Raw genomic sequence first — 25,871 nt, forward strand, 5'->3', positions numbered from 1 at the left:
GACGGCTTTGATAAGAACTCCTGACATCTTCTCACATCTGAACTCAAACTCTGAGTTTTTAGTTACAGACTAAAGATTTTTCAAAGACTCCAGATCTTACAGGGTCACCATCTGTAAGGCCATAACTAGACTCTGAGATTATTTCCCATCATGCACCTGGTGGAACTTCTTAAAGACATGCTATGCAACTTTTTCATGGTCATAATATTGCTTGGCAATCATCAGTTTGCTTGGCTGACCCGTTCTGATGAAAACGGTGACATTTCCATCTCCATCTGGTGGCCCTAGCCCGAAACAGCGCTTGCAACTTTGCCTGTGGCGCCGCGTGCTTTGTTTAGCTCTGGAAGTCTCGCGACACACGAGAGCCGAGAACTACTGCTTCACGGCAGGTCGTAAAGGGCTCTGAGCCGAGCCAGGTAGCCTGATAGACACACCCCCTCTCCATTAGCTGTCGACGGCTAAATTGAATGCGGTTAGCTTCTAGAGGTGAACATCGGTCCGGCGTTCACCGAATGGCGTGAGCTTCAAAGAAGGGAAGGATTCAAAACTGATGCCGAAGTGGCTCGTTTTTTATTGCAATCGTAAGTACATTATGATCATATTTAGAACCTAAGTTCTAAAGCTTTTTTCCTAGACATGGTAAATGTGGAGCTATTGAACCTTTTTGGTGATCGTTACATTTTCCAAGTCAAAACTTGTGAAAACGATGTTTGGTTAGCAGCCATTGAGCTAACCACCGTTTTCATCAGTGGATGTAGCTGCTAGTATATAGACAAATGTTGAGCAGTTGCCGTGTGCAGGTTAGACATCGCAAACCTCCGTCGTCTTCTCCAACTCTCTGCCAGAGTCTTGAAAAATAAACCGTAAATTGCCTCTGGTGGGTTTACGACAGTCTGGCTAGACTGTCGCCTATTTTCTACGGAGCTCCCCCTACAGCTTTGCATGGTAAACAAACCCTGTATTACTGAGCCCTGTTTTAACAGCGATGAAGTCGGCTGATTTTAGCCTCAGCTGCATGTTTAAGTGCAGATAAAAGCTCATAGACATTCCTGCTGTTTCCATAATGCAGTCAGTCGCTCCTCCTTTGGGGCGTTTTTCTGCCTCCTGTGGCTTTAAAATGCAGAATGCATCACTGAATGGACACAATGTGCATAAAACAAGACTTATGAGGATATTAAACATGTTTGATCTTGAACAGTCTGGACTGAGTTTGATGACCACCTTAAACCAAACAACTCCCTGAGACTCTATCTGATATCATCCTGAAACTGTCGACAACATTAAGATCACTTGTAAAGTCGTGCAGTGCGTTAGGGTTAGGGTTAGGGTCAGGGTCAGGGTCAGTTTAGGATTAGGGTAAGGGTTGGGGTAAGGGTTAGGGTAAGGGTTGGGGTAAGGGTCAGTTTAGTTACAGAAAGCTGTACGATCATTTTAAATAGGAGGTGGCTGCTTTCTTCTGGTGCTCTCAGGCCTGACTGAACAACCAGAAGGAATGGGGGACTGTGCTGCTCCATTCCTCAGACTCTAATAAAACAGGTATGCTGGCCCAAATATCTGTATAGACTTGACTTATGTCAGATTCCGGTGGATACCCTGTAGCAGTTAGTTAGGGAATCTGGAACGCCATAGATAGATAGATAAGATACTTTATTCATACATCAAACAGCTAGAAAAGGCTGAAATCTAATCTGAACAGTGTTATCAGACAGCAGTGAAATTAATGAATATCTTAGACTGAGAGTCAAATTCTGTTTCTGCACACATCGGTTTGGTGAAGCCTGAACTCACCATCAATTTATGTCTTTGTCACATTTTTAAGGAAATAACTGTTGTTCAAGCAAACATTATTATTATTATGATTATCTCTTTTTTGTTAACACCTTTTATCAGGTCTTTTTGTAGCTTTTACCTCAGAGTGGGAGCTCTAACAAAATGAGCGATCCGTGACATAACTTCAGGGTGAATCTGAATGCAGAACTGGAACCCGCCATTACAAAGACCCTTGGAACCATCACTAAGCGCCACCTCTATATTAAACAGTTCTTAAAGGTGACATATTGTGTGAAACTCCTTCTTCCTGTTCCTGGGAGCAGATATCAGGGCGTCTGAGGTGTAAAACCCCCGGAAACGCAACCCTGGTATTTATTTAGTTCCCCTTTGTCTGAAAGTTCCTCATTTAACTGATTTTCATTTCTAAAGTACGTCACTCCTCCAGTTCCCACCTGGTAAACACAGGTGTCCTTCTCCTGAGAAAATTCCCAAGAGGAAAGATAATGAAAGAATGAAATCAACGAGGCTGTGACCCTTTAACTGAATTGTTAGATCATGTTATCTGTGTAGGTCTTTTAAAGGTTTAGGAGCTGAACCAACAGTCTGGACTTTGGACACGATCCCAGCCGTTACTTCTGCTCACATCGGGGTAATTAAACCGGAGCCGAGGGCATCCCAGGGATGAGCACCTCTTCATGTGCAACAAGAAGAATCCATACAACAAACGTTGGATTCTTCTTAAGTAAACTTTTCTCTGATGACTTGGAATCAAACTTAATATTTTGTTGCCACTAAGGTTACAAAAGAGAGCGATAGCAGTTTATCTACCAGCACTTTATGTTGACTAATAAGTGTGTTTACTCATGTTTGTTTGTCCCCTGCACAAAGACCGCCCTGCAGTCCTTCCCTCCGCACATTTCAGTCTCGGTTGGAGGTCAGACTTAAAGCTGCATCCTCTCTCGTATCGCAGCGCTGGTGTAGCCGCCGGGCTGAGGCTCCTCCTGCGTGATGGCGTTGAGGTGATGCCCCGCCCTCCTCTCGGCGGCCTTCAGTTTCTGCCCCAGCTCCCGGGCCTCCTGCTCCGCCTTGCGTGCAGCCTTGCGGGCCTTTTTCAGGGAGCGCTTCACCTTGCTCACGCGCTCCTTCAGCTGGTGGTTCCTCCTCTCGGCGGCCACCAGGCGCTCCTGCAGCTTCCGGCCACGCTCCTCCTCCTCGAACAGCGCCACCTGCACCGAGGAGCACAGCAACTGCAGGAAGGAAGACAGGAGAGGGTTGGAAGCGTTGTTTTCTGAACAGGAAAATTAAACCATTGTGAAACTGATGGTTATGCAGAGTGGGAACATTGGTGATTGGATTTCCCAGCAGCCACCTGGAGACGAGTTATTCTCGGTGCTGTTATTGTGACGATGTTTCATCTTTAACAAACCTTACATGGTTAAAGGAAGGAAGGAGTACGGTATGGTACGGGTACCGGGTCGGTTCAGAACGGTTGGCTTATTTCAGTGTTTCCACTACCACCAAAGCGTCCCATGGAACCCGTTACCATGGAACCCGTTACCATGGAACCCATTACCATCTCTGTAACCCCTCTGCTTCGGGTACCGAGCACACAGGACCGGTTCCCTTGGGGAGAAAGGTCCACTTTGTATAGTGGGAACGCAAAGCTGACCCCAAAGCGACCCGTACCGTACCGATACGAAGCGACCCGACCCAACCCGTACTGACAGTGGAAACGAGGCTATACCTACACATACATTACAAGGGCCATCATTTTCCAGCTCACCTGAGCTGATGTTCCATTTGCCTCACTTATTGTTTAAATGCAAAACCATTTATCATAGAGTTATCATAGAGTTATCATAAAGTTATCATAGAGTTATCATAAAGTTATCATAGAGTTATCATAGAATATTTGTCACACTGAAAATAAACACACTATTTTCATTGTTAACCGAGATCATTTAAATGCTGTTGCACGAGTCTGTGTGTTGCCCAAGCACAGAAGAAGTTGTAAAGAAATGCACATTTTGTTTTTCACTTTGAGTCCTGATGTTGTGGTTATTTTAATAACTGTGATCTTCATGCAGTAAGATAGCCCGACAGTTTTGAGATACATGAGTCAGAAATTTTTGTGCACTTGTGAGTTAGCGACAGAGCTAAAAGCTGGGAAGGACTGCATTAGCCTAGCCCAATCTCTGGATAGAGCTGGGTTTAGCCAGCAGAGTTTCTCTGACGTCCAAATATATTTTACTCCCAGCGCTTAAAGCTCACTAATTAACCCATCGTCCCTTTTTGTTTACTATGTTCAAAGACTAAAGTGTGGAAGCAGCCATTTATAACAAAGTTAGGTGGTTTAGCGTATTTATACATTTTCAGATAACATTTTACTTACTGAACAGAAAAACAAAACCACATTAGAAAAAGTCTGTTTCTTCTGATTCACGTGGACTAAATTAAAATTCGGCCCTGTGATGGACTGGCGACCCTTCCAGGGTGAACCCCGCCGCTCACACAATGACCACTGGGCTAGGCCCCGCCCCCCCGCGACCCGACAGTTGGATTAAGCGGGTATAGAAAATGGATGGATGGATAAATTAAAATCCAGATCATTTAATATTTTCTCTTAACATTTTTTCCAGTTTGAAACCTTTGTTGAGCTCACAGGAAGATGCTCCGTTGGAGGCCTCCGACTCCCAGACTCACGCCACCTGTCAAAACATCCGGCTGCTACCTGCCTGCTGTTAAGTGTCATCTGTACAAACAGTGCTGGGAGGACATGTAAAGACGAGTGAAGCACAAAGAGACAGAGCATGAGACAGACAGCTTACCTGTGTCCAAAACTAACTTTTGGTGGGGAACTCCACAAAGTTTATTTATTTAACAATAATTTTACATAAAATGGGCTACAATCATGACACAGTTGCCCTTAACTCTTTGAAGGATTTTTACTGTCTTTTAGCTTGTTGATTTGGTAACTTTATCGTTCAGATTAACTTCTCATTATCATAGGGCAGCCTTATTACAGTGATTGAAACATTCTGATAAATCCACTGTGGTACTAAAACAGCAGCTTGGTGGTGATCATAGAGCATTTTGGAGCAAAGAAACCCAGTGGAATCCAAAAGGTTAGCTAAAATTAAAGTATTAGACTTATATTCATCAGATATTGTCCCACATTCGCTGATTAATAGTACAATAGTACAATAAATACACTTAGAGAAGATAGGTGTCATTTTTGTATATTTGTGCTTGGTACAAAGCTAAAAACTGAGGTCATGTCAGCCAGCCTGACTGAAGTCCTCACCTCTAAGGGTTAGGGTATACTACCTTAGGTTAGGGTATACTACCTTAGGGTTAGGGTACACTACCTTAGGTTAGGGTATACTACCTTAGGTTAGGGTATACTACCTTAGGTTAGGGTATACTACCTTAGGGTTAGGGTATACTACCTTAGGTTAGGGTATACTACCTTATGGTTAGGGTACACTACCTTAGGGTTATGGTATACTACCTTAGGTTAGGGTACACTACCTTAGGGTTATGGTATACTACCTTAGGTTAGGGTACACTACCTTAGGGTTATGGTATACTACCTTAGGATAGGGTACACTACCTTAGGGTTAGGGTATACTACCTTAGGTTAGGGTATACTACCTTAGGGTTAGGGTACACTATCTTAGGGTTAGGGTACACTACCTTAGGGTTAGATTATACTACCTTAGGGTTAGGGTACACTACCTTAGGTTAGGGTACACTACCTTAGGATTAGGGTACACTACCTTAGGTTAGGGTATACTACCTTAGGGTTAGGGTATACTACCTTAGGGTTAGGTTACCCTAACTCTACCCTGTTTTCTCTCTTTTTTTGTTATGATAAACCTGTAAATCAGATTTACAAGAGAAGTAGTGCAGTCGTTCTTTTCATGTTTGGTGAGGTGTAGTTAGTTTAAAGATTCTGTTAAACCTACTCAACCTCCACAGCATCCAACAACAGAGAGTAAAGCTTTGTGGCTTATTGTTGAACATAGTGGAACATTTTGCTGCAAAAGAGCCAGGTGGGACCTAAAGTGGGATCATTTCTCAGATGTCCAGCACTTCAGACCACAGTGTTGGTCTGTATCTGTTCATTAAATAAATTAGCAGCTGGATCTTCTTCATAAGTTAAAGAGAAGCCAGGTGTTTGTTCCTCTTCTTCTTCAGGGTTTATTTGTTTTTTGTGTTCGGTGGGCGGGGAGGTTAGCGAAAGAGAGATGAAGAGATAAAAAAGAACAAAGGGGAGAGCCACAGGGAGACATTTGTCCTCTGCCTCTGCAGGTTTTACATTATCACCGCCTCATATCTTGTTCTTCCCCACCTTTGGGGTTTCACTGCTGAGAGAAACCGGCCACATGTCCTCTGAGCATCCACATAAAATGTTAATGAGTCCCACAAAACCTTTAAAGGTGTTGACACGGCAGTTAGAGCTGGAATATTCCAGTTAAATCATGAACATGCACACATACAGAGGACATCTGTTTGGCTCAATGCTACTGTGACCTATAAAGTAAAACCAGCCAGATGTGCTCTGGTATGAAATAAATCTGTTAAAGTGGGCTTACTGATAAGGACGGACCTGAGTGCCACTCATAGGATAATTAAAGGTCTGTTTAAAGCTGAAAACCACCTCCATTTTAAGGGATTTATTTTGTGTTTAAACTCTAAATATTCTAAAAACATAAAAGCACACAGAGGCCGATGCTGCCAGACAAATAACTGAGAAATAAGAGGGTCCATCAGTTCTTTCTCACGCACAAACACCCAGAACACCTGTTTGGACTTGTTTTGCCTCAGGGTTGAGAGCTCATCCTCCAAATGAACACTGTCTTTAACCCCCGTGTTGCTGACCTCTGACCTCATGCTTACAGGAGGAAGTCACTACTGCACCTCTGACACTTTTCTGCCTGACACTGAACATGGAGCCATGACGTCTGCTGATGATGCTAACGTTTGTGTTCAGTGATTCTGAGAAACAAACGACATAAAAATGTATCAAAAGGACGAATGAAATCTATTTAAAAAGAAGCAAAGCTCCGTATGAATGTTTGAATGATTCTAATGATGCTGCTTAACACAAGTCTCTGAGGTCTGAGGAGATCACTTAGATAAGAACTTAGATAAGATCAAGTAAGGTTTGAATCGTTTATAAGTCAAGAGAGCCCAGTAACACCAGTTAAAACATTTTATAAGATTTACATGCAACCCCTCAGCAACTGTTTGTCAAAGGTGTAACAAATCGAGGTATTTTTATTTGAAATATCCACAGTGCTGTCCTGTAAGAGCCAGATCTGATTCCTCCTGTTTAGACTGAAATCAGTCAGCAGATAGTTCGGAGTAAGCTTGGAAAATGTGTGAACAGATGTTGGTCGTTCTGTTGGTTTATCTTTAGGGTCGTCCTCAGATGTCCTCAAAACTCTGGAGATTCTCAGGAGAAAGTTCAGAGGATTTGGTCACAAATATGATCACTGATCAATGCTCTGATTAACTGATCAATGCTCTGATTCACTGATCAATGCTCTGATTCACTGATCAATGCTCTGATTCACTGATCAATGCTCTGATTCACTGATCAATGCTCTGATTAACTGATCAATGCTCTGATTCACTGATCAATGATCTGATTAACGGATCAATGCTCTGATTCACTGATCAATGATCTGATTAACTGATCAATGCTCTGATTCACTGATCAATGCTCTGATTCACTGATCAATGCTCTGATTAACTGATCAATGCTCTGATTCACTGATCAATGCTCTGATTAACTGATCAATGCTCTGATTCACTGATCAATGCTCTGATTCACTGATCAATGCTCTGATTCACTGATCAATGCTCTGATTAACTGATCAATGCTCTGATTCACTGATCAATGCTCTGATTCACTGATCAATGATCTGATTAACGGATCAATGCTCTGATTCACTGATCAATGATCTGATTAACTGATCAATGCTCTGATTCACTGATCAATGCTCTGATTCACTGATCAATGCTCTGATTAACGGATCAATGCTCTGATTAACAGATCAATGCTCTGATTAACAGATCAATGCTCTGATTAACCGATCAATGCTCTGATTCACAGATCAATGCTCTGATTAACTGATCAATGCTCTGATTAACGGATCAATGCTCTGATTAACAGATCAATGCTCTGATTAACAGATCAATGCTCTGATTCACTGATCAATGCTCTGATTAACTGATCAATGCTCTGATTAACGGATCAATGCTCTGATTAACAGATCAATGCTCTGATTCACTGATCAATGCTCTGATTAACAGATCAATGCTCTGATTAACTGATCAATGCTCTGATTCACTGATCAATGCTCTGATTAACAGATCAATGCTCTGATTAACCGATCAATGCTCTGATTCACAGATCAATGCTCTGATTAACTGATCAATGCTCTGATTAACGGATCAATGCTCTGATTAACAGATCAATGCTCTGATTCACTGATCAATGCTCTGATTAACAGATCAATGCTCTGATTAACTGATCAATGCTCTGATTAATGGATCAATGCTCTGATTAACAGATCAATGCTCTGATTAACAGATCAATGCTCTGATTCACTGATCAATGCTCTGATTAACAGATCAATGCTCTGATTCACTGATCAATGCTCTGATTCACTGATCAATGCTCTGATTAACAGATCAATGCTCTGATTCACTGATCAATGCTCTGATTAACTGATCAATGCTCTGATTAACAGATCAATGCTCTGATTCACTGATCAATGCTCTGATTAACTGATCAATGCTCTGATTCACTGATCAATGCTCTGATTCACTGATCAATGCTCTGATTAACTGATCAATGCTCTGATTCACTGATCAATGCTCTGATTAACTGATCAATGCTCTGATTAACAGATCAATGCTCTGATTCACTGATCAATGCTCTGATTAACAGATCAATGCTCTGATTCACTGATCAATGCTCTGATTAACTGATCAATGCTCTGATTAACAGATCAATGCTCTGATTCACTGATCAATGCTCTGATTAACTGATCAATGCTCTGATTAACAGATCAATGCTCTGATTAACAGATCAATGCTCTGATTCACTGATCAATGCTCTGATTCACTGATCAATGCTCTGATAACTGAAGTGTGAGCAGCTCAGCTCAGTGAGAGGAGGGGATGAACATCCAGAACAAACTGCCACAGCTTTGGGTCGATGCTGTTCGATCTCTGACCTCAGAGTCCAATCAGCCCGAGTCCAAAACTGAATCTGATCAGAGTACAAAACACTGTTTAATGTGTGTTTAGTTTAGTTTAGTTTAGTTTAGTTTAGTTTAGTTTTGTTTCCAACAGATCAATCAGATTGTGCTTATAACTCTGCACAGTGCCAGAGAGGAGAGTTTGTTCCACTGATCACCAGATTCCTGACACACACACACACACACACACACACACACACACACACACACACACACACACACACACACACGTGCACGACCCTGCTGCACAAACACTGAGCCCAACAGTCACAACAAAGCTGCAGCAGCTGGTTCAGCATCTGTTAGGGTAACTACCCGAACCCTCTGCTTCAGGTTTGTTTACGTCCTCTCAGAGGAACAAATGTCAAAACAGAGGGTTAGGGTACCTCTCTGGGTTCAATCAGCCCATTTCTCTGCCCCCCCACAGGGTAAACCTCACCCTGCTGCCCCCCCCCCACAGGGTAAACCTCACCCTACTGCCCCCCCCCCCCGGATAAACCTCACCCTGCTGCCCAATTCCCCCCCCCCCCCCCCCCCCCCCCCCCCCGGTAAACCTCACCCTGCTGTCCTCCTGGGCGTCCCACTCGGGGCTGAAGCTGTGGAACGGCTGGTTCCCCTGGGAGCAGTTGGAGAACTGGAACAGGCTGGAGAAGGTGCGCCGGTTCTCTGCGGAGTCGGGGAAGATGGCGTCCTGGAAGTTTACGCCATGAGGAAGGATGCTGTAGTTCTCATCCATCCTGCAGGAGAAAAGGAGGAGAAGTCACCTTAGCCACTAAGGGTTAGGGGGTTAGCTAAGGCTTGGCGGCTGGTGTCCGGTGCTTCTCACCTGAGGAAGAAGAAGTAGGAGTAGTTCTCCATCACGCTGTGGGACTGACAGGGCAGATACCCCATCCCGGTCAGGTTGAGCCTGGACCCGGCGGGCACCTCCAGCATGCCGCCCCAGGCCTGGTCGCACAGCAGCTCCACCTCCGCGGAGTACAGCAGCCCGTCCTCCGCGCCCTCATAGCCGAAGGGCAGCGCGTTGTACCGGCTGCCGGCCCCGGGGGCCCCGGCCCCGGCCCAGGCGCCCAGCGGCTCCCGGTGGATCGCCAGGACGCGCGCGTACACGATGATCTCCGCCAGCTCCGCGCGGCAGCCCTCGCTCAGCGGCCGCCACGCGGAGGGCAGCTGGCAGCCGCGCGTAAAGGTGTCCACGTGCGCAAAGACGCCGAGCGTCGCGAGGAGGACAGCGGTGGAAAACATCCTGGGAAGCTCCCGGATCCTCCCGGACCACGTGACCATGTTTCACTTCTTTATCTGGAAGGAAGACAAAGTCTCCAATAAGCATGAAAATATATCCAGCGCGTGAGGATGCGCGTGAGTTACCCAAAAACAGCAGAATGCGCCTTTTACAGCCGTTTCTCCACGAACAACACTTAGATACAGTCGGAGCATCTGACCTCCCAGGAGTTTAAATAGTCCAGAACTCCAGAACCTCAGAAACCCTAACCCTGTTGCTGCTCATTGCTGCTCTGACTGACGGTGTCTGAGCTGCAGCCCGTGCTGCGTGCACGGACCGATGCGCATCTCAGATATGCGCACTCTCCCAGAGGCGGTCCACCTGAAGCTGTGAGGCGGAAGGATACAACATCAATGTTAATACCGCCAAACTACCAAGAAAAACGTGCTTATTAATCCAAACATAACCTAAAAATGTAGCAGTCCTTTAACAAATGTGAATTATGAATCTGAAATATGGGGTTAGTCATTAAGGATTTATCTGGTTTCTAAAGGAAGTGAAGCTACAGTATGTAGGGAGCTATTACAGGGGGAGTTCCATCCTTTTAGGGCGGTTAAAGGGTAAAACTGCTCCTTTTAGGGCGGTTAAAGGGTAAAACTGCTCCTTTTAGGGCGGTTAAAGGGTAAAACTGCTCCTTCACACAGAGGGAGACAGGAAAAGGCTGTAGCTATGCGAACCCTGGAGGATTTTATGGCTCTTTTAGCTTGTTAAGGATCTTTTAAGGCTCTGAGATTCCTGAAGTGTTTCTCTGGAATTCTGATTTCTTGTGCGGTGCTGGAGGCATTAAAGGGCACTTCCACCGGGTTCCACTGAGTTCTGCAGCAACATCAAAGCATTTTTAACGGACTGAGCGGCATTAATGAGTGAGACCCGAGGCCCGGTCAGGGTGTCACTGAGGGGGCTTATGTTCTGTGGGGGGGCTTTATGTTCTGTGGGGGGGCTTTATGTTCTGTGGGGGGCTTTATGTTCTGTGGGGGGGGGTTATGTTCTGTGGGGGGCTTATGTTCTGTGGGGGCTTTATGTTCTGTGGGGGGGTTTATGTTCTGTGGGGGGGCTTATGTTCTGTGGGGGGCTTTATGTTCTGTGGGGGGGTTTTATGTTCTGTGGGGGCTTTATGTTCTGTGGGGGGGTTTATGTTCTGTGGGGGGGCTTATGTTCTGTGGGGGGCTTATGTTCTGTGGGGGCTTTATGTTCTGTGGGGGGGTTTATGTTCTGTGGGGGGGCTTATGTTCTGTGGGGGGCTTTATGTTCTGTGGGGGGGTTTTATGTTCTGTGGGGGGCTTGTTCCAGGTTTAAAGGGGGATTAAAGATGTAACAGAAGTAAAAAGCTCTGTGTATCACAGAAAGGGTTAGAGGGCTAGGGGTAGGGAAGAGGAGGTGAGAGTGGAGTAAGGGGAGTTATGGGTATAATTGGGGTTTTTAAGGCAAAAGTTATGAAAATTATGAAAATTAATATTTGGAAATCAATATTTTCTAGAGGGCTAGGGTTAGGGTTAGGGTAAGTGGCAGGGAAAGGTTATAATCAAGGGAGGTCGTGGTGTAATTTTGGGAAAAATTATGAAAATTATGAGGGTTAGAGCCAATGGCTCCGACTCTTCTAGCCCTGACCCAACAGAAGTGATTCTGCATTTGGTCCCTTTAAACTGCCCAGAACAGAATAAATGAAGGTGGTGTTTCTACCTTAACTGCGCTGCCACCTGGTGGCCCTCTTTGCTATTTTTACATTTCTTTTTTATTTTACTTTGTCCATCCATTCATCCATCCATTTTCTATTAATATATTATAGTTCCTTATAGTTCTTATTTTTGTCAAAGTAAATCCTGAAGTTCATAATTTACTCTTCCACAGCTCCACATGATGAATAATAATAATAATAATTGAGTTTATTTCAGGAAACCAAAGTGACCTTTGATGATCACCTGATCCGGATTATTTCCACCAGGCTGCATTTAAACCTGCTGTCAGTCCTCTGAGGGGATCTCCACTCTTTCCTGCTTTGTTTTCAGGTGCAAGGTGACTCCCCGGGGGAATTCCCGCAGTCAGCTGACCTCTGGCCCCACCCCCATCTGTGTAAAACACGTGGCCGGGCTACAGTCAGTGGGCGGAGCCTCTGTCAGAGCCGCCCTCTGGTGCCTGACGTCACTTAAAGGAAACGGAAACCTCCGCTGAACACTTTGGAGTCAAAGTCAGAGAGAATCAGCGCTGCGCAAACAGGAAGTGTCGTAATGAACTTCAGAATAAGAGACTAATAACCAGTAATAATCCTGAAATCTTTCCGGGTTTCAGCTGGTTTCTGCTGGATAAATCCAGGTGTGCACACCATGCAGACAGATTAAAAACTCTGAGGACTGACCTTTAACTCTTTCTGACATCTTTCTGACACATGTGGGAAGCTCAGCTTGTTGTTTGATGATACCTGAAACACTCAAAGGTTTCCACAGTCTGACCACAGAGAGTCAGGGATGAAAGTGGATCAGTTTGATTTCAGATGAATTCTTCAGTTTTACCCACATTAATCAGCAGAGAGTTTGGAAACATGAGTAACAGAATGAGTCCTCATTTACACTGAAAAGGCCACAAACTCCTCATCATCTGCATATTTAAAGACGTTTAGAATCTGCTGTCGTCTCATTTCAGTGATTTTTTTTAATATCTTTTAGCTTGTATATATCTATTTTTTATTTTTATATATATATATATATATATATATATATTATATTTTGCTTCATGTTTATTGCTGTTTTACACCAGGGTAGATTTGTATATAGCTAATGTTTATTTCTCTATTTTTATTCTATTATATTTGCTTGTTTTTCCTTTAATTTTACATATATTTTATACTGTACGCTGTTGCAACACAATAATTTCCCAAATTGGGATGAATAAAGTACTTATCCATCTAAACACTATTTAATTTCTGTGTATGTGGCAGCATTGATAATAAAGTTGACTTGAATTTGAATTTTATCTTTTCTTCCTAACTTGGACTCTGTGGATAAACTTGATATGAATCACCAACAGAAACATCTTCAGCACCAACGGACAAAGGGCTGATTCTGTTGATCTGGTTTTATTTTGAAAGCAGAAACCGGAAGTGTCCCTTTAATTCTGAACCTTTCTTTAATCTGAAGCGGAGCCCGCAGCAGAAGGTTGCTCGACACATTCTGCTTTCCCTCCGACTCTTTCCGTGTTTTTGGGCCGAACCTCCTTACCTGCGCAGGTGAGTCCGAACCTCCGAACCTGTTCACCGTCTGATCCTGTTCACCGTCTGATGTGACGCAGGGCGGCCAGGCTGACCCACATACGCGGGTCCAAGTTAGTGAGAAGTTTTCTGTTTATCCCGGGCTGGGCCCAGCGGAGAGTGAAAGTAAAACGATCCAAACAGAGTTTACAGAGCATCTCACCTGCTTTAATCAGCATTATATTATATATATATTATATATTATAAGGCTTTAAACATGTGTGATGTGTTCATGTTCAGGCCTAAAATGTAACATCTGTGTGTCTGTGTGTCTGTGTGCCTCAGAGCTGCTGCTTGTTGTTTTAATGTGATTAATCCAGATCTGCTGATGGATCATTCCTCTTTCCTGACTCACTGATGACACAATGTTTCAGATTTTACACTTTTCCAGCCATTTAAACAGAGATAAGCCAGCAGTCATTAAACACTGACCAAATAAATCCAACCACAGCAGAACAAGGCTTTTATTCCACAACAGAAAGTTCCTTCTTCCATCCTGTGAGTCATAGTTCCATCTTTAGTTTCAGCTTAATCTGTTTCTTCCTTAGCTAGGAAATTGTTTTTGAATTGGCTCTATATGAACGAATTGGATTATTTTATGAATAATTATGATTACAATTAATTGAATTCCAATTGGCTTGAATTGGACTTTATTATCTAAGTGCCTTGAGATGACATTTGTTGTATTTGGCGCAATATAAATAAAACTGAATTGAATTTAATTGAATTTCCTTCCAGAACCAAACAGCTAAGAGCATAACTAGTGCTAGAGTAAGTGCAGTAAGTTAGGTACCGAGACAAATGGGAAGACAATTTAAAAAAAAAAAAGACAATTTAGGAAACAAATAGTGCGTAAGAAGCTGGGAGGAAACAGGCGATGTCCTCAGAGGGCAGATCAGGGTAGTGTTTCCTGAAGAGATGGGTTTTCAGCCTGCGGTGAAAGATAAATACAAGGTTCAAGGTTGTTTTTTATTTGCCATTTCTGCATAAACCAACAGTCCGAACTCTCGTAGGCAACAGAAACTTAGATAAGAAGAATAAAGTATAGAGACACTAATAAGGCCCTGTAATAAGAACAATATCAAATATAAAACATGGAGACACTGAACAAAAGGTGGTGATCTGCAGTTCTGAACAACAACAGGAGAGGGCAGTGTTAGGGGACAGAATAATGAGGGGTAAAAACTCTAGTTCTGGGGTTGTTGTGGGTTCACATTGATCAGAAGGGAATCCTGCTTCACAGACAGCAGTAACAGTAACATGTGAGTAATGAGGTAAAGCCGGGTCTGAGCTAAACACAAGTTAATGACAACAATGATGTCACATGTACATGGAGAGGTGCATCATGGGAGCTCCCCCAGCAGGCTGGGCCTATAGCAGCAGAACTATGGGATGTTTCAGGGCCATCTTTCTGGTTTTGGCCACCACCAGCTTTGGTTGCTGGACGCCACTCTGAGGTGAATCTGACTTCAGTTTAAACCCGAGTCAACCTGAGGTTAAGATGCTGAAGTGAGAGAGGAGCAAAGATTTGGAGCTTCACCACTTCTGATTATAGAGCGCTGAGGGGCGGAGCCTCTGCTGAGGGGGCGGAGCCTCTGCTGAGGACAGTTTCACGCTGACCAACGCAAAGACTCGTGGGTCAGATTACATCCAAACTGTTCGTCTCTGATGGTGTTTGAGCTTTAAATGTTCTTTTCATGGTCTGAATTAAATTAAAACAGCGACTGATGGTTTTGATGGAAATTATGAGCCTCAGGCAGTATGTTGGATGGGCAGAGTGAACGTGCACTGGGCCGGCCGTGCACTTTTGTACGGATGGAAAAATAACTTCATGTTTAGCTGCTGTGAAAGAAACGCAGTGGGACAAAATATTATTCATGAGCTTTTCTATTTACACTCGTTGGATGAAGAAGAGGTGGTGAGAGCATCTTTGCTTCCTGCTACTAAAGTGATGCTCCAACCAGAAGCTGTAACCTTTTTCACATGATACCCGTGAGAAAGTTATATTAAGTTATACCATAAAGTTATGATGGGCACTGAGCTTCAAAGTATGTATTAAACACTGTTTTAGAATAAAAAATATGTCTTTAACAACATGTTTTAGTAGCAGAGGGTAATAAGGGGGCAGCTGGCCTCTCAGCAGGTGAAGTGAGAGGAGTTAAACTCCAGTTAAAATGACTAACTCGAAAACTCCGCCCCCCAGCATCATGGCGTCTGGAGGCCCCGTGATGAACGGCGACATCTCTCGCTCTCCCAGTCAGACTGGCACGCTGGAGGAAACCCTGCAGCAGATGAACATCCTCATCCAGGAGAACAGAGACCTGAAAGGTGAGAGGACCACGGACCAGGGTGGAGGAGGGGCCCCATGTGGTTAGAACAACCAATCAGGGTGAAGGAGGCGCCCCATGTGGTTTAAGGGTGTTAGGGGTGTTGTGGATGGTTTAAGGGTTGTTGTGGATGTTTAAGGGGTGTTACGGATGGTTTAAGGGTTGGGTTAGGGTTGTGGTGTTAGGGGTGTTGTGGATGGTTTAAGGGTTGTTGTGGATGGTGTTAGGGGTGTTGTGGATGGTTTACGGGTTGGGTTAGTGCTGTGAGGCAGCAGCCAGACAGAAGCAGAAACAGATGAACTTATCCAGGTTCCTTCCTCCAGAGGCCCTGCGTCAGACCAACCTGACCATGAAGGAGCGCTTCGAGGGGCTGTCTGCGTGGCGGGAGAAGCAGAAGAAGGAGCGGGACTTCCTGGAGGGTCGGCTGGAGGAGGCCCGGGGCCGAATGGAGACGCTGACCCTCCAGAACCAAGACCTGAGCAAGAGGATGGAGGAGGCTGGGAGGACAGGAGGAGCCCCGGGTGGAGGCCAGGTGAGGGGGTCCCCGTGTCCGTTATGTCTTAAGACTTCTTAAAGCTTGTTCTGCACGTGTGACATGTGATGGCATCGTCCAATCAGACTGCAGACCTGGAGGCCCTGAGGGTGCAGGTTGCTCGCCTGCAGGCGGAGAAGAATGACCTGGTGGCGCTGAACTCTGAGCTGCAGCTGAGGGCGGAGCAGGACTCCCAGGACGACTCGTTTATCGAGATCATCAAAGTGTCGGTGAGCAAATCCAGAGATTTCCTGTAGAAACAGCTTCTCCCTGAGCGAGGAAACGTCCAACAGCTCCTGACGGCAGCTCCCGATGGCAGCTCCCGATGGCAGCTCCTAACGGCAGCTCCCGATGGCAGCTCCCGATGGCAGCTCCCGATGGCAGCTCCTAACGGCAGCTCCCGATGGCAGCTCCCGATGGCAGCTCCTAACGGCAGCTCCCGACGGCAGCTCCCGATGGCAGCTCCTAACGGCAGCTCCCGATGGCAGCTCCTAACGGCAGCTCCTAACGGCAGCTCCCGACGGCAGCTCCTAACGGCAGCTCCCGACGGCAGCTCCTAAAGGCAGCTCCCGACGGCAGCTCCCGACGGCAGCTCCCGACGGCAGCTCCCGACGGCAGCTCCCGACGGCAGCTCCCGACGGCAGCTCCTAACAGAGTCCTTTCCCCCTCAGGACGGAGGCATCGACGGTTTGAACGAGGCCTGCGGTGCAGAGCGCAGCAGACGTCCTGATATGGGCACCGCGGCGTCTCGGCTGGACAGCGAGGAGGCGACGGTCAGCCAGCTGCTGCAGTCTCTGAGGAACGAGTCGCAGCGATGTGAGAGGCAGCAGGCGGAGCTGCAGGCCTGCGCTGCCAGGTAGACGCCTTAAAGCTCAACTAAACTTTCCCCTTTTACTGAATGTTAGAGCCAAACCATCCGAAAGCCAGCAGAGTTTTTGTGGGAGGAAACTCCAAAAGAAGCTCTTCTGAGGAACACTGATGAGTTTTAGGGGATTTATACCTGCCTGAGGGTGACTTTAAAGGGACAGTTCACCTCTAAATGATCCCCTTTAGTGTCAGCTGGTGGTTTGGTATCAGTCTGAATGACTTTAGTGTTCTTTCTCCAACAGAATCAAGGAGCTGGAGGACAGGAAGTGTGGTGTGGAGGAGTCAACTCAGACGACCCAGGCAGAGACGAAAGAGGATTCTGGGAAGGAAGAGAAGGTACATTACACACCCACAGAGGAGGCTACTGTCGGGGTTTTAACGGGTTCCATTAAAGGAAGACGTGTTGGGTTCCTGATGTTTCAGGCGGCGTCTGAGGTGGAGAATCTAAAGTCTCAGATGATGACGCTGTTCAAAGAGTTGCAGCAGGCCCAGAGGAAGCTGGATGAGGCCGAAGGCATGAAGAAGAACCTGCAGGACAGGTTGGGCCTCACAGAAAAGGATCAACTCTTCTCAGGGTAGGAGTGTTTATATCTGATGCTGCTACACTCTGATCTGCTGTGTAGATGTCGGGAGGTGGAGCAGGATGTGGCGACTCTGAAGGCTCAGCTGGTGGAGAAGCAGGCGGTGCAGGCGGAGAATGACCGGCTGAAACTGCAGCTGGACAGCGTTCAGGCCCAGAGCCAGTTGGAGCAGAGGAAGGCCGAGGACGAGAGGTCAGAGGTCACACTGAAGGTCACACTGAGACACCATGTTATGTGAAAGCATGTAGAGCCAGGAAAAGCCTTTCTCCTCAGACATGAAGTACATCTGGACCTCCACCCGTCAGACGTCTGGCATTTGGACGGCTTCAGGAATGGTTTGAAGGTTCAGACTCAGACTCCAAATTCTGCAGATCTTAATCCCATCGAGCATTATCGAGTGATGGACAAATGAGTCTGACCCACGGACCTCAGAGCTGACAGCTCGGTGTTGGACCATATCTAACCATAGACCATAGAACATATCTAACCATAATACATAGGCCATAGACCATATCTAACCATAGGCCATAGACCATAGACCATATCTAACCATAGACTATAGACCATAGACCATATCTAACCATAGGCCATAGACCATAGACCATATCTAACCATAGACTATAGACCATAGACCATATCTAACCATAGGCCATAGACCATAGACCATATCTAACCATAGGCCATAGACCATAGACCATAGACCATATCTAACCATAGACCATAGGCCATAGACCATATCTAACCATAGACCATAGGCCATAGACCATATCTAACCATAGACCATAGGCCATAGACCATATCTAACCATAGACCATAGACCATATCTAACCATAGACTATAGACCATAGACCATAGACCATAGACCATATCTAACCATAGACCATAGGCCATAGACCATATCTAACCATAGACCATAGACCATATCTAACCATAGACTATAGACCATAGACCATATCTAACCATAGGCCATAGACCATATCTAACCATAGGCCATAGACCATAGACCATATCTAACCATAGGCCATAGACCATAGACCATGTCTAACCATAGACCATATCTAACCATAGGCCATAGACCATAGACCATAGACCATATCTAACCATAGGCCATATCTAACCATAGGCCATATCTAACCATAGGCCATAGACCATAGACCATAGACCATATCTAACCATAGACCATATCTAACCATAGGCCATAGACCATAGACCATATCTAATCATAGACCATATCTCACCATAGGCCATAGACCATAGACCATAAATCATATCTAACCATAGATCATATCTAACCATAGACCATATCTAACCATAGACCATAGACCATATCTAACCATAGGCCATAGACCATAGACCATGTCTAACCATAGACCATATCTAACCATAGGCCATAGACCATATCTAACCATAGACCATAGACCATATCTAACCATAGACCATAGACCATATCTAACCATAGACCATAGACCATATCTAACCATAGACCATATCTAACCATAGGCCATAGACCATAGACCATATCTAATCATATACCATATCTCACCATAGGCCATAGACCATAGACCATATCTAGCCATAGACCATAGGCCATAGACCATAGACCATAGACCATATCTAACCATAGACCATATCTAACCATAGACCATATGCCATAGACCATAGACCATAGACCATATCTAACCATAGACCATATCTAACCATAGACCATAGACCATATCTAACCATAGACCATATCTAACACCTCAGTATCGGGACAGAAGAGGGAAACCTGCTGGATGTTGGGCGGTCGGTGGGAACACTCCCAGAATGACCTCCTCTCTCTCCGTCCTCACAGGAACAACCTGTCCCAGCTGAAGGACGCCTACACCAAGCTGTTTGAGGACTACACCGAACTGAAGGAGGAGAACAAGAAGCGAGAGGTAACTGACTCAGAGGAGTATAAATCTGTCAGAAGGGGGAGGGTGGTCCTGTTTGACCATCTGTCTTGTCCTGTTTGACCATCCGTCTTGTCCTGTCTGACCATCTGTCTTGTCCTGTTTGACCATCTGTCTTGTCCTGTCTGACCATCCGTCTTGTCCTGTCTGACCATCTGTCTTGTCCTGTTTGACCATCTGTCTTGTCCTGTCTGACCATCCGTCTTGTCCTGTCTGACCATCTGTCTTGTCCTGTTTGACCATCTGTCTTGTCCTGTCTGACCATCCGTCTTGTCCTGTCTGACCATCCGTCTTGTCCTGTTTGACCATCCGTCTTTGACCATCCGTCTTGTCCTGCAGACTCAGATGGCGCCGCGGGAGCAGGTGGAGGAGCTGCAGCAGCGTCTGACCGCAGCTGAAGAAGCTTTGGCTGTGAAACAGAAGAAGATCGATGAGATGAAGCAGGAGATATTCCTGAAGGAGAAGGACCTGGAGACCATCTCTGTGTTCCAAGCTCAGGTCAGATCTGCTGAACCAACCCGATCCCAGAGATATTTTTAATCATCTACAGGACAGAGTGGGAGCTCCCTAACCCTGATGGAGCTCCCTAACCCTGATGGAGCGCCCTATTCCTGATGGAGCTCCCTAACCCTGATGGAGCTCCCTCACCCTGATGGAGCTCCCTAACCCTGATGGAGCTCCCTATTCCTGATGGAGCTCCCTAACCCTGATGGAGCTCCCTCACCCTGATGGAGCTCCCTAACCCTGATGGAGCTCCCTCACCCTGATGGAGCTCCCTATTCCTGATGGAGCTCCCTAACCCTGATGGAGCTCCCTCACCCTGATGGAGCTCCCTATTCCTGATGGAGCTCCCTCACCCTGATGGAGCTCCCTATTCCTGATGGAGCTCCCTCACCCTGATGGAGCTCCCTAACCCTGATGGAGCTCCCTCACCCTGATGGAGCTCCCTCACCCTGATGGAGCTCCCTATTCCTGATGGAGCTCCCTCACCCTGATGGAGCTCCCTCACCCTAACCCTGATGGAGCTCCCTAACCCTGATGGAGCTCCCTAACCCTGATGGAGCTCCCTCACCCTGATGGAGCTCCCTAACCCTGATGGAGCTCCCTAACCCTGATGGAGCTCCTGATGGAGGACAGTGATGTTTCTCTCTCTCAGAGCCCAGTGTTTACCCGGTCGTTGTTTCCCTGCAGGCGGAGGTCTACTCCTCAGACTTCTACGCAGAGCGGCAGGCGAGGGAGAAGCTCCACGAGGAGAAGGAGCGGCTGGCGGCTCAGCTGGAGTACGTGAAGAAGCAGAACAGCCAGCTGCAGGAGGAGCTGGACTCTCTGGGCCGGTAGGAAACCTGTTCACACTTATCTGGGCTCTGTTCACTGGAAGGGGCATTAATCAGTGTTTAATGTCATTCCCCGGTTGCTTTACTTGGAACGGGACACTTCTGGACTCTGATGACTCCCAGCTGTAGCACATTTCTACTTGCTTTTAGAAAATAAAGATGAACAGAAAGGGTCAGCAAAGGAAAAAGAGGTGTTTTTTACCTGTTTTTAGGAGGACTTTATACACATTAGAGAGAAAGGACAAACTTTGGGAATAACAGATTAAACTGTGTCCAGTCTGAGTCAGCAAACAACTCAGTGACCTAAAAGAGGAGCTCTCTGTATTTTACTCGTGTAGAAGTTATTTTTACTCCTTTTACACAGCACAGACCCTCTGACAACACAAAGGCTGTGTTTGAAACCGCATACTTCTCCTACTACTCATACTAACTCACTTTTTTAAGTTCCCGGATGCATACTAGATTCGCCGAAATGTTGAGTATGCATCATGAGGTTACTTGTCATACTAAAACTACCCAAGATGCAACGTATTGTATGGTAATGGCTTTCCCTCTGATAAAAGGCAACGGGTATTTTATTTTGTGAAAATAACCGGAAGTGCGTTAGCTCACTGCGGCTAGCTTTAGTAGCGCCGAATTCGTGGGAACAAAATTGTAAATAGCCGGTATTTTGTCAGGTTTTCAACACGTTGGGGATCTAAACGACTACTTTCTCTCCTGAAAATGTTTCAAATGTTGCTAAAGTTTACAGAGTTTAGAGCTTAAGAGAAATCAGCTTCAGGCTGGCTGATTTCGGCTCGGGCAGGAGCGAAATGCATTGTGGGTAAACGCTCTGCATACTGTCTGATCCATGAGTATGTAGTAGGCGATTTCGAACACAGCCGAAGTTTGTTTGCTTCAAACCAGTTACTGGAAACGAGTCTTTTTTAATCACATTCTTTGTTCAGCTCTTGAACTGAGTCCAGACAGCAGTCAGAGCCTCTGTAAACACATGTCCAGACTCCTCTGATCCCTCCGTCCTCTCTCTGCAGGAGCTCGCTGACCGACATGCAGCGCAGACATCTGTCAGCAGGGGGCAGTCCTCATGGAACCGGCGCATCTCTGGTTGGAAGAGGTAAAGCCTGTTCCTGCTCTGCCATCCCAGTCTCATTGGTTGGCTTATTTTGGGTTAGGGTTAGAGCATATCCAGTGTTATCCTCTTTGAAGGTCAGTACGGGACAAATGAAGCATCATCATCACCTCTGAGCTGCGTCTGAAGTGTTATAGTTGCATAAATTACAGCATATTTGCTGGTCCTGTTCGACAAAGTTTTATTGTCATTCAGAACAAAACAAATTCAAATTTAGATGCTCCTGCTCATTTATGATTCCTTGCTTTATATTGTCGTATAGTTTACAGGAATTAATAAAACATCTGATCTACAGCTCAGAGAAAAGTAAGACGGGGTGTAAAGTTAGCTCCATCTGAAGGTTTGATACCAAAACAAGCAAAAAAAAAGGTACCTTTGGTCTCTTTTATAGTTTGTTCGATGCCAAAGTTACATGTCAACCTGTGAAGAGTTACCTCTGGTAACCGGTGGGCCTAACCCCTGGTAACCGGTGGGCCTAACCTCTGGTAACCGGTAGACCTAACCTCTGGTAACCGGTGGGCCTAACCTCTGGTAACCGGTGGACCTAACCTCTGGTAACCGGTGGACCTAACCTCTGGTAACCTCTGGTAACCGGTGGACCTAACCTCTGGTAACCTCTGGTAACCGGTGGACCTAACCTCTGGTAACCGGTGGACATAACCTCTGGTAACAGGTGGACCTAACCTCTAGTAACCGGTGGACCTAACCTCTGGTAACCGGTGGACCTAACCCCTGGTAACCGGTGGGCCTAACCTCTGGTAACCGGTGGGCCTAACCTCTGGTAATCGGTGGACCTAACCTCTGGTAACCGGTGGGCCTAACCTCTGGTAACCGGTGGACCTAACCTCTGGTAACCGGTGGGCCTAACCTCTGGTAATCGGTGGACCTAACCTCTGGTAACCGGTGGGCCTAACCTCTGGTAACCGGTGGACCTAACCTCTGGTAACCGGTGGACCTAACCTCTGGTAACCGGTGGGCCTAACCACTGGTAACCGGTGGTTCTAACCACTGGTAATCGGTGGACCTAACCCCTGGTAACCGGTGGGCCTAACCTCTGGTAACCGGTGGGCCTAACCACTGGTAACCGGTGGTTCTAACCACTGGTAACCGGTGGACCTAACCACTGGTAACTGGGCCTAACCTCTGGTAACCGGTGGACCTAACCCCTGGTAACCGGTGGTTCTAACCACTGGTAACCGGTGGACCTAACCACTGGTAACTGGGCCTAACCTCTGGTAACCGGTGGACCTAACCTCTGGTAACCGGTGGTTCTAACCACTGGTAACCGGTGGGACCTAAGCTCTGGTAACTGGGCCTAACCTCTGGTAACCGGTGGACCTAACCTCTGGTAACCGGTGGTTCTAACCACTGGTAACCGGTGGGACCTAAGCTCTGGTAACTGGGCCTAACCTCTGGTAACCGGTGGACCTAACCTCTGGTAACCGGTGGTTCTAACCACTGGTAACCGGTGGGACCTAAGCTCTGCTAACTGGGCCTAACCTCTGGTAACCGGTGGGCCTAACCTCTGGTAACCGGTGGGCCTAACCTCTGGTAATCGGTGGACCTAACCTCTGGTAACCGGTGGACCTAACCTCTGGTAACCGGTGGGCCTAACCACTGGTAACCGGTGGTTCTAACCACTGCTAACCGGTGGACCTAACCTCTGGTAACCGGTGGACCTAACATCTGGTAACCGGTGGGCCTAACCTCTGGTAATCGGTGGATCTAACCACTGGTAACCGGTGGACCTAACCACTGGTAACCGGTGGACCTACCCTCTGGTAACCGGTGGACCTACCCTCTGGTAACCGGTGGACCTAACCTCTGGTAACCGGTGGACCTAACCACTGGTAACCGGTGGTTCTAACCACTGCTAACCGGTGGACCTAACCTCTGGTAACCGGTGGACCTAACATCTGGTAACCGGTGGGCCTAACCTCTGGTAATCGGTGGATCTAACCACTGGTAACCGGTGGACCTAACCACTGGTAACCGGTGGACCTACCCTCTGGTAACCGGTGGACCTAAGCTCTGGTAACTGGGCCTAACCTCTGGTAACCGGTGGACCTAACCCCTGGTAACCGGTGGACCTAACCTCTGGTAACCGGTGGGCCTAACCTCTGGTAACCGGTGGGCCTAACCTCTGGTAACCGGTGGACCTAACCCCTGGTAACCGGTGGGCCTAACCCCTGGTAACCGGTGGGCCTAACCTCTGGTAATCGGTGGACCTAACCCCTGGTAACAGGTGGACCTAACCTCTGGTAACCGGTGGGCATAACCTCTGGTAACCGGTGGGCCTAACCTCTGGTAACCGGTGGGCCTAACCTCTGGTAATCAGTGGACCTAACCTCTGGTAACCGGTGGGCCTAACCTCTGGTAATCGGTGGACCTAACCCCTGGTAACCGGTGGACCTAACCTCTGGTAAACGGTGGACCTGGTTGGGATGTAAGTCTGGGAGGAGGAGCTTAAGGTGCAGGTGGAACATCAACCATCAGGTTAAACTTGTGATCTATGTCTGTTTGGCAGGAACTGACTGGCAGAATCAAGGGAAAATTCCCGAGCATGTCTGCCCCAAGTGCAACGAGATCCTGCCGGACCTGGACTCCCTGCAGATCCACATCATGGACTGCATCAACTAGACCTCCATCAGCGTCAGCAGCAGCTGCTTCAGCACCTTAACCCGAGTCTTCCTCTGACTCCTGAGACGTGACTCCACCGATCCGACCCTGCTCAGTTACTCTCATTAAAGGATCAGAAGACTTGCTTAGAAGGACTATTTGGAGCAGCTGAAGAAAAGACAGAATAGTTAGTTTGCTGTCTGCCTCACATGCACATTATTAACCAACCAAGTTGAGCCTTTGCAAGTTGAATTTGTTGCTAATCACTTTTTATATATTTGTTTGATGGCTTCCTTTTCAAATTCAACTGAAATTATTTTATATTTTCCTCAGTAAGGATATTTTACCTCATAATTTGGTTTCTGGGTTCAGTGTTGAGAGGCCTGTACCATGTAGGCACTTTAATATAAAGACGAATTCTATATTTATGATATCTGGTAATCATAAGATATTCACATGCAGGGGGCTCACTGTGTTCTTTGGGTTATGAAGGCTCTCATTATATGTTGTGTTTCTCTGAAAGAAAATAAAATGAGAAAATATCTGTCTGCTTTTACTTCTACGATGATGCAACGGAAGCTAGATTTACAGCATTTACACAGATGTTACCCAGATAATTTGGTCAGTTAAATACATTCCAAATGTTCTCTATTTGTCATTCTGAAAGCGAAACTCTGACTCAGCTTTTTGGGATTGTATTTGTAGTAAAGACCTTTTGACCTTAATCTTTTCTTAAAAAGAAGATTAGATCTTGCTACACTCAATATTCAGCATATCTAATTTGGAATTTAATTTCTACTGTTCAAATGTCTGAAAAAAATGTATTTATTAACTTTCTTGTTCTATTGGCAAAATTTCACATCCATGCCAGCAAATCTCACTGTGTTCAGGATCTATCTGAGACACTATTTAGACTCACTAATTATAAATCTGTGAAACTCAAATCCTCAAGTGAGGAATATGAGCTTTAATTTTCTTTTT

At 46.2% G+C, this 25,871-nt stretch overlaps 2 protein-coding genes across 2 annotated transcripts; one reads left to right on the forward strand and one right to left on the reverse strand.

The window, feature by feature from the left end:
• Positions 1–580: 580 nt before the first annotated feature.
• On the reverse strand, positions 581–10,601 carry ccdc3a (coiled-coil domain containing 3a). The gene is made up of 3 exons (XM_075471245.1): positions 9,874–10,601; positions 9,607–9,784; positions 581–3,017 (listed from the first exon to the last, which is right to left on the reverse strand). Exons 1-3 carry the CDS (start codon positions 10,326–10,328, stop codon positions 2,712–2,714), a joined length of 939 nt encoding a protein of 312 aa, XP_075327360.1. The 5' UTR covers positions 10,329–10,601; the 3' UTR covers positions 581–2,711.
• A 2,849-nt stretch (positions 10,602–13,450) lies between these two features.
• optn (optineurin) lies at positions 13,451–25,434 on the forward strand. The gene is made up of 13 exons (XM_075471247.1): positions 13,451–13,546; positions 15,771–15,895; positions 16,218–16,426; positions 16,513–16,656; positions 17,098–17,282; positions 17,536–17,629; positions 17,717–17,832; positions 17,917–18,066; positions 19,709–19,793; positions 20,148–20,306; positions 21,000–21,142; positions 22,174–22,256; positions 24,799–25,434. The coding sequence occupies exons 2-13, from the start codon at positions 15,775–15,777 to the stop codon at positions 24,909–24,911; spliced, it is 1,602 nt and encodes a 533-aa protein (XP_075327362.1). The 5' UTR covers positions 13,451–13,546; positions 15,771–15,774; the 3' UTR covers positions 24,912–25,434.
• The last annotated feature ends 437 nt before the right edge of the window (positions 25,435–25,871 follow it).

Source organism: Odontesthes bonariensis, chromosome 8, assembly GCF_027942865.1.
Source record: "Odontesthes bonariensis isolate fOdoBon6 chromosome 8, fOdoBon6.hap1, whole genome shotgun sequence".
Taxonomy (NCBI): domain Eukaryota; kingdom Metazoa; phylum Chordata; class Actinopteri; order Atheriniformes; family Atherinopsidae; genus Odontesthes; species Odontesthes bonariensis.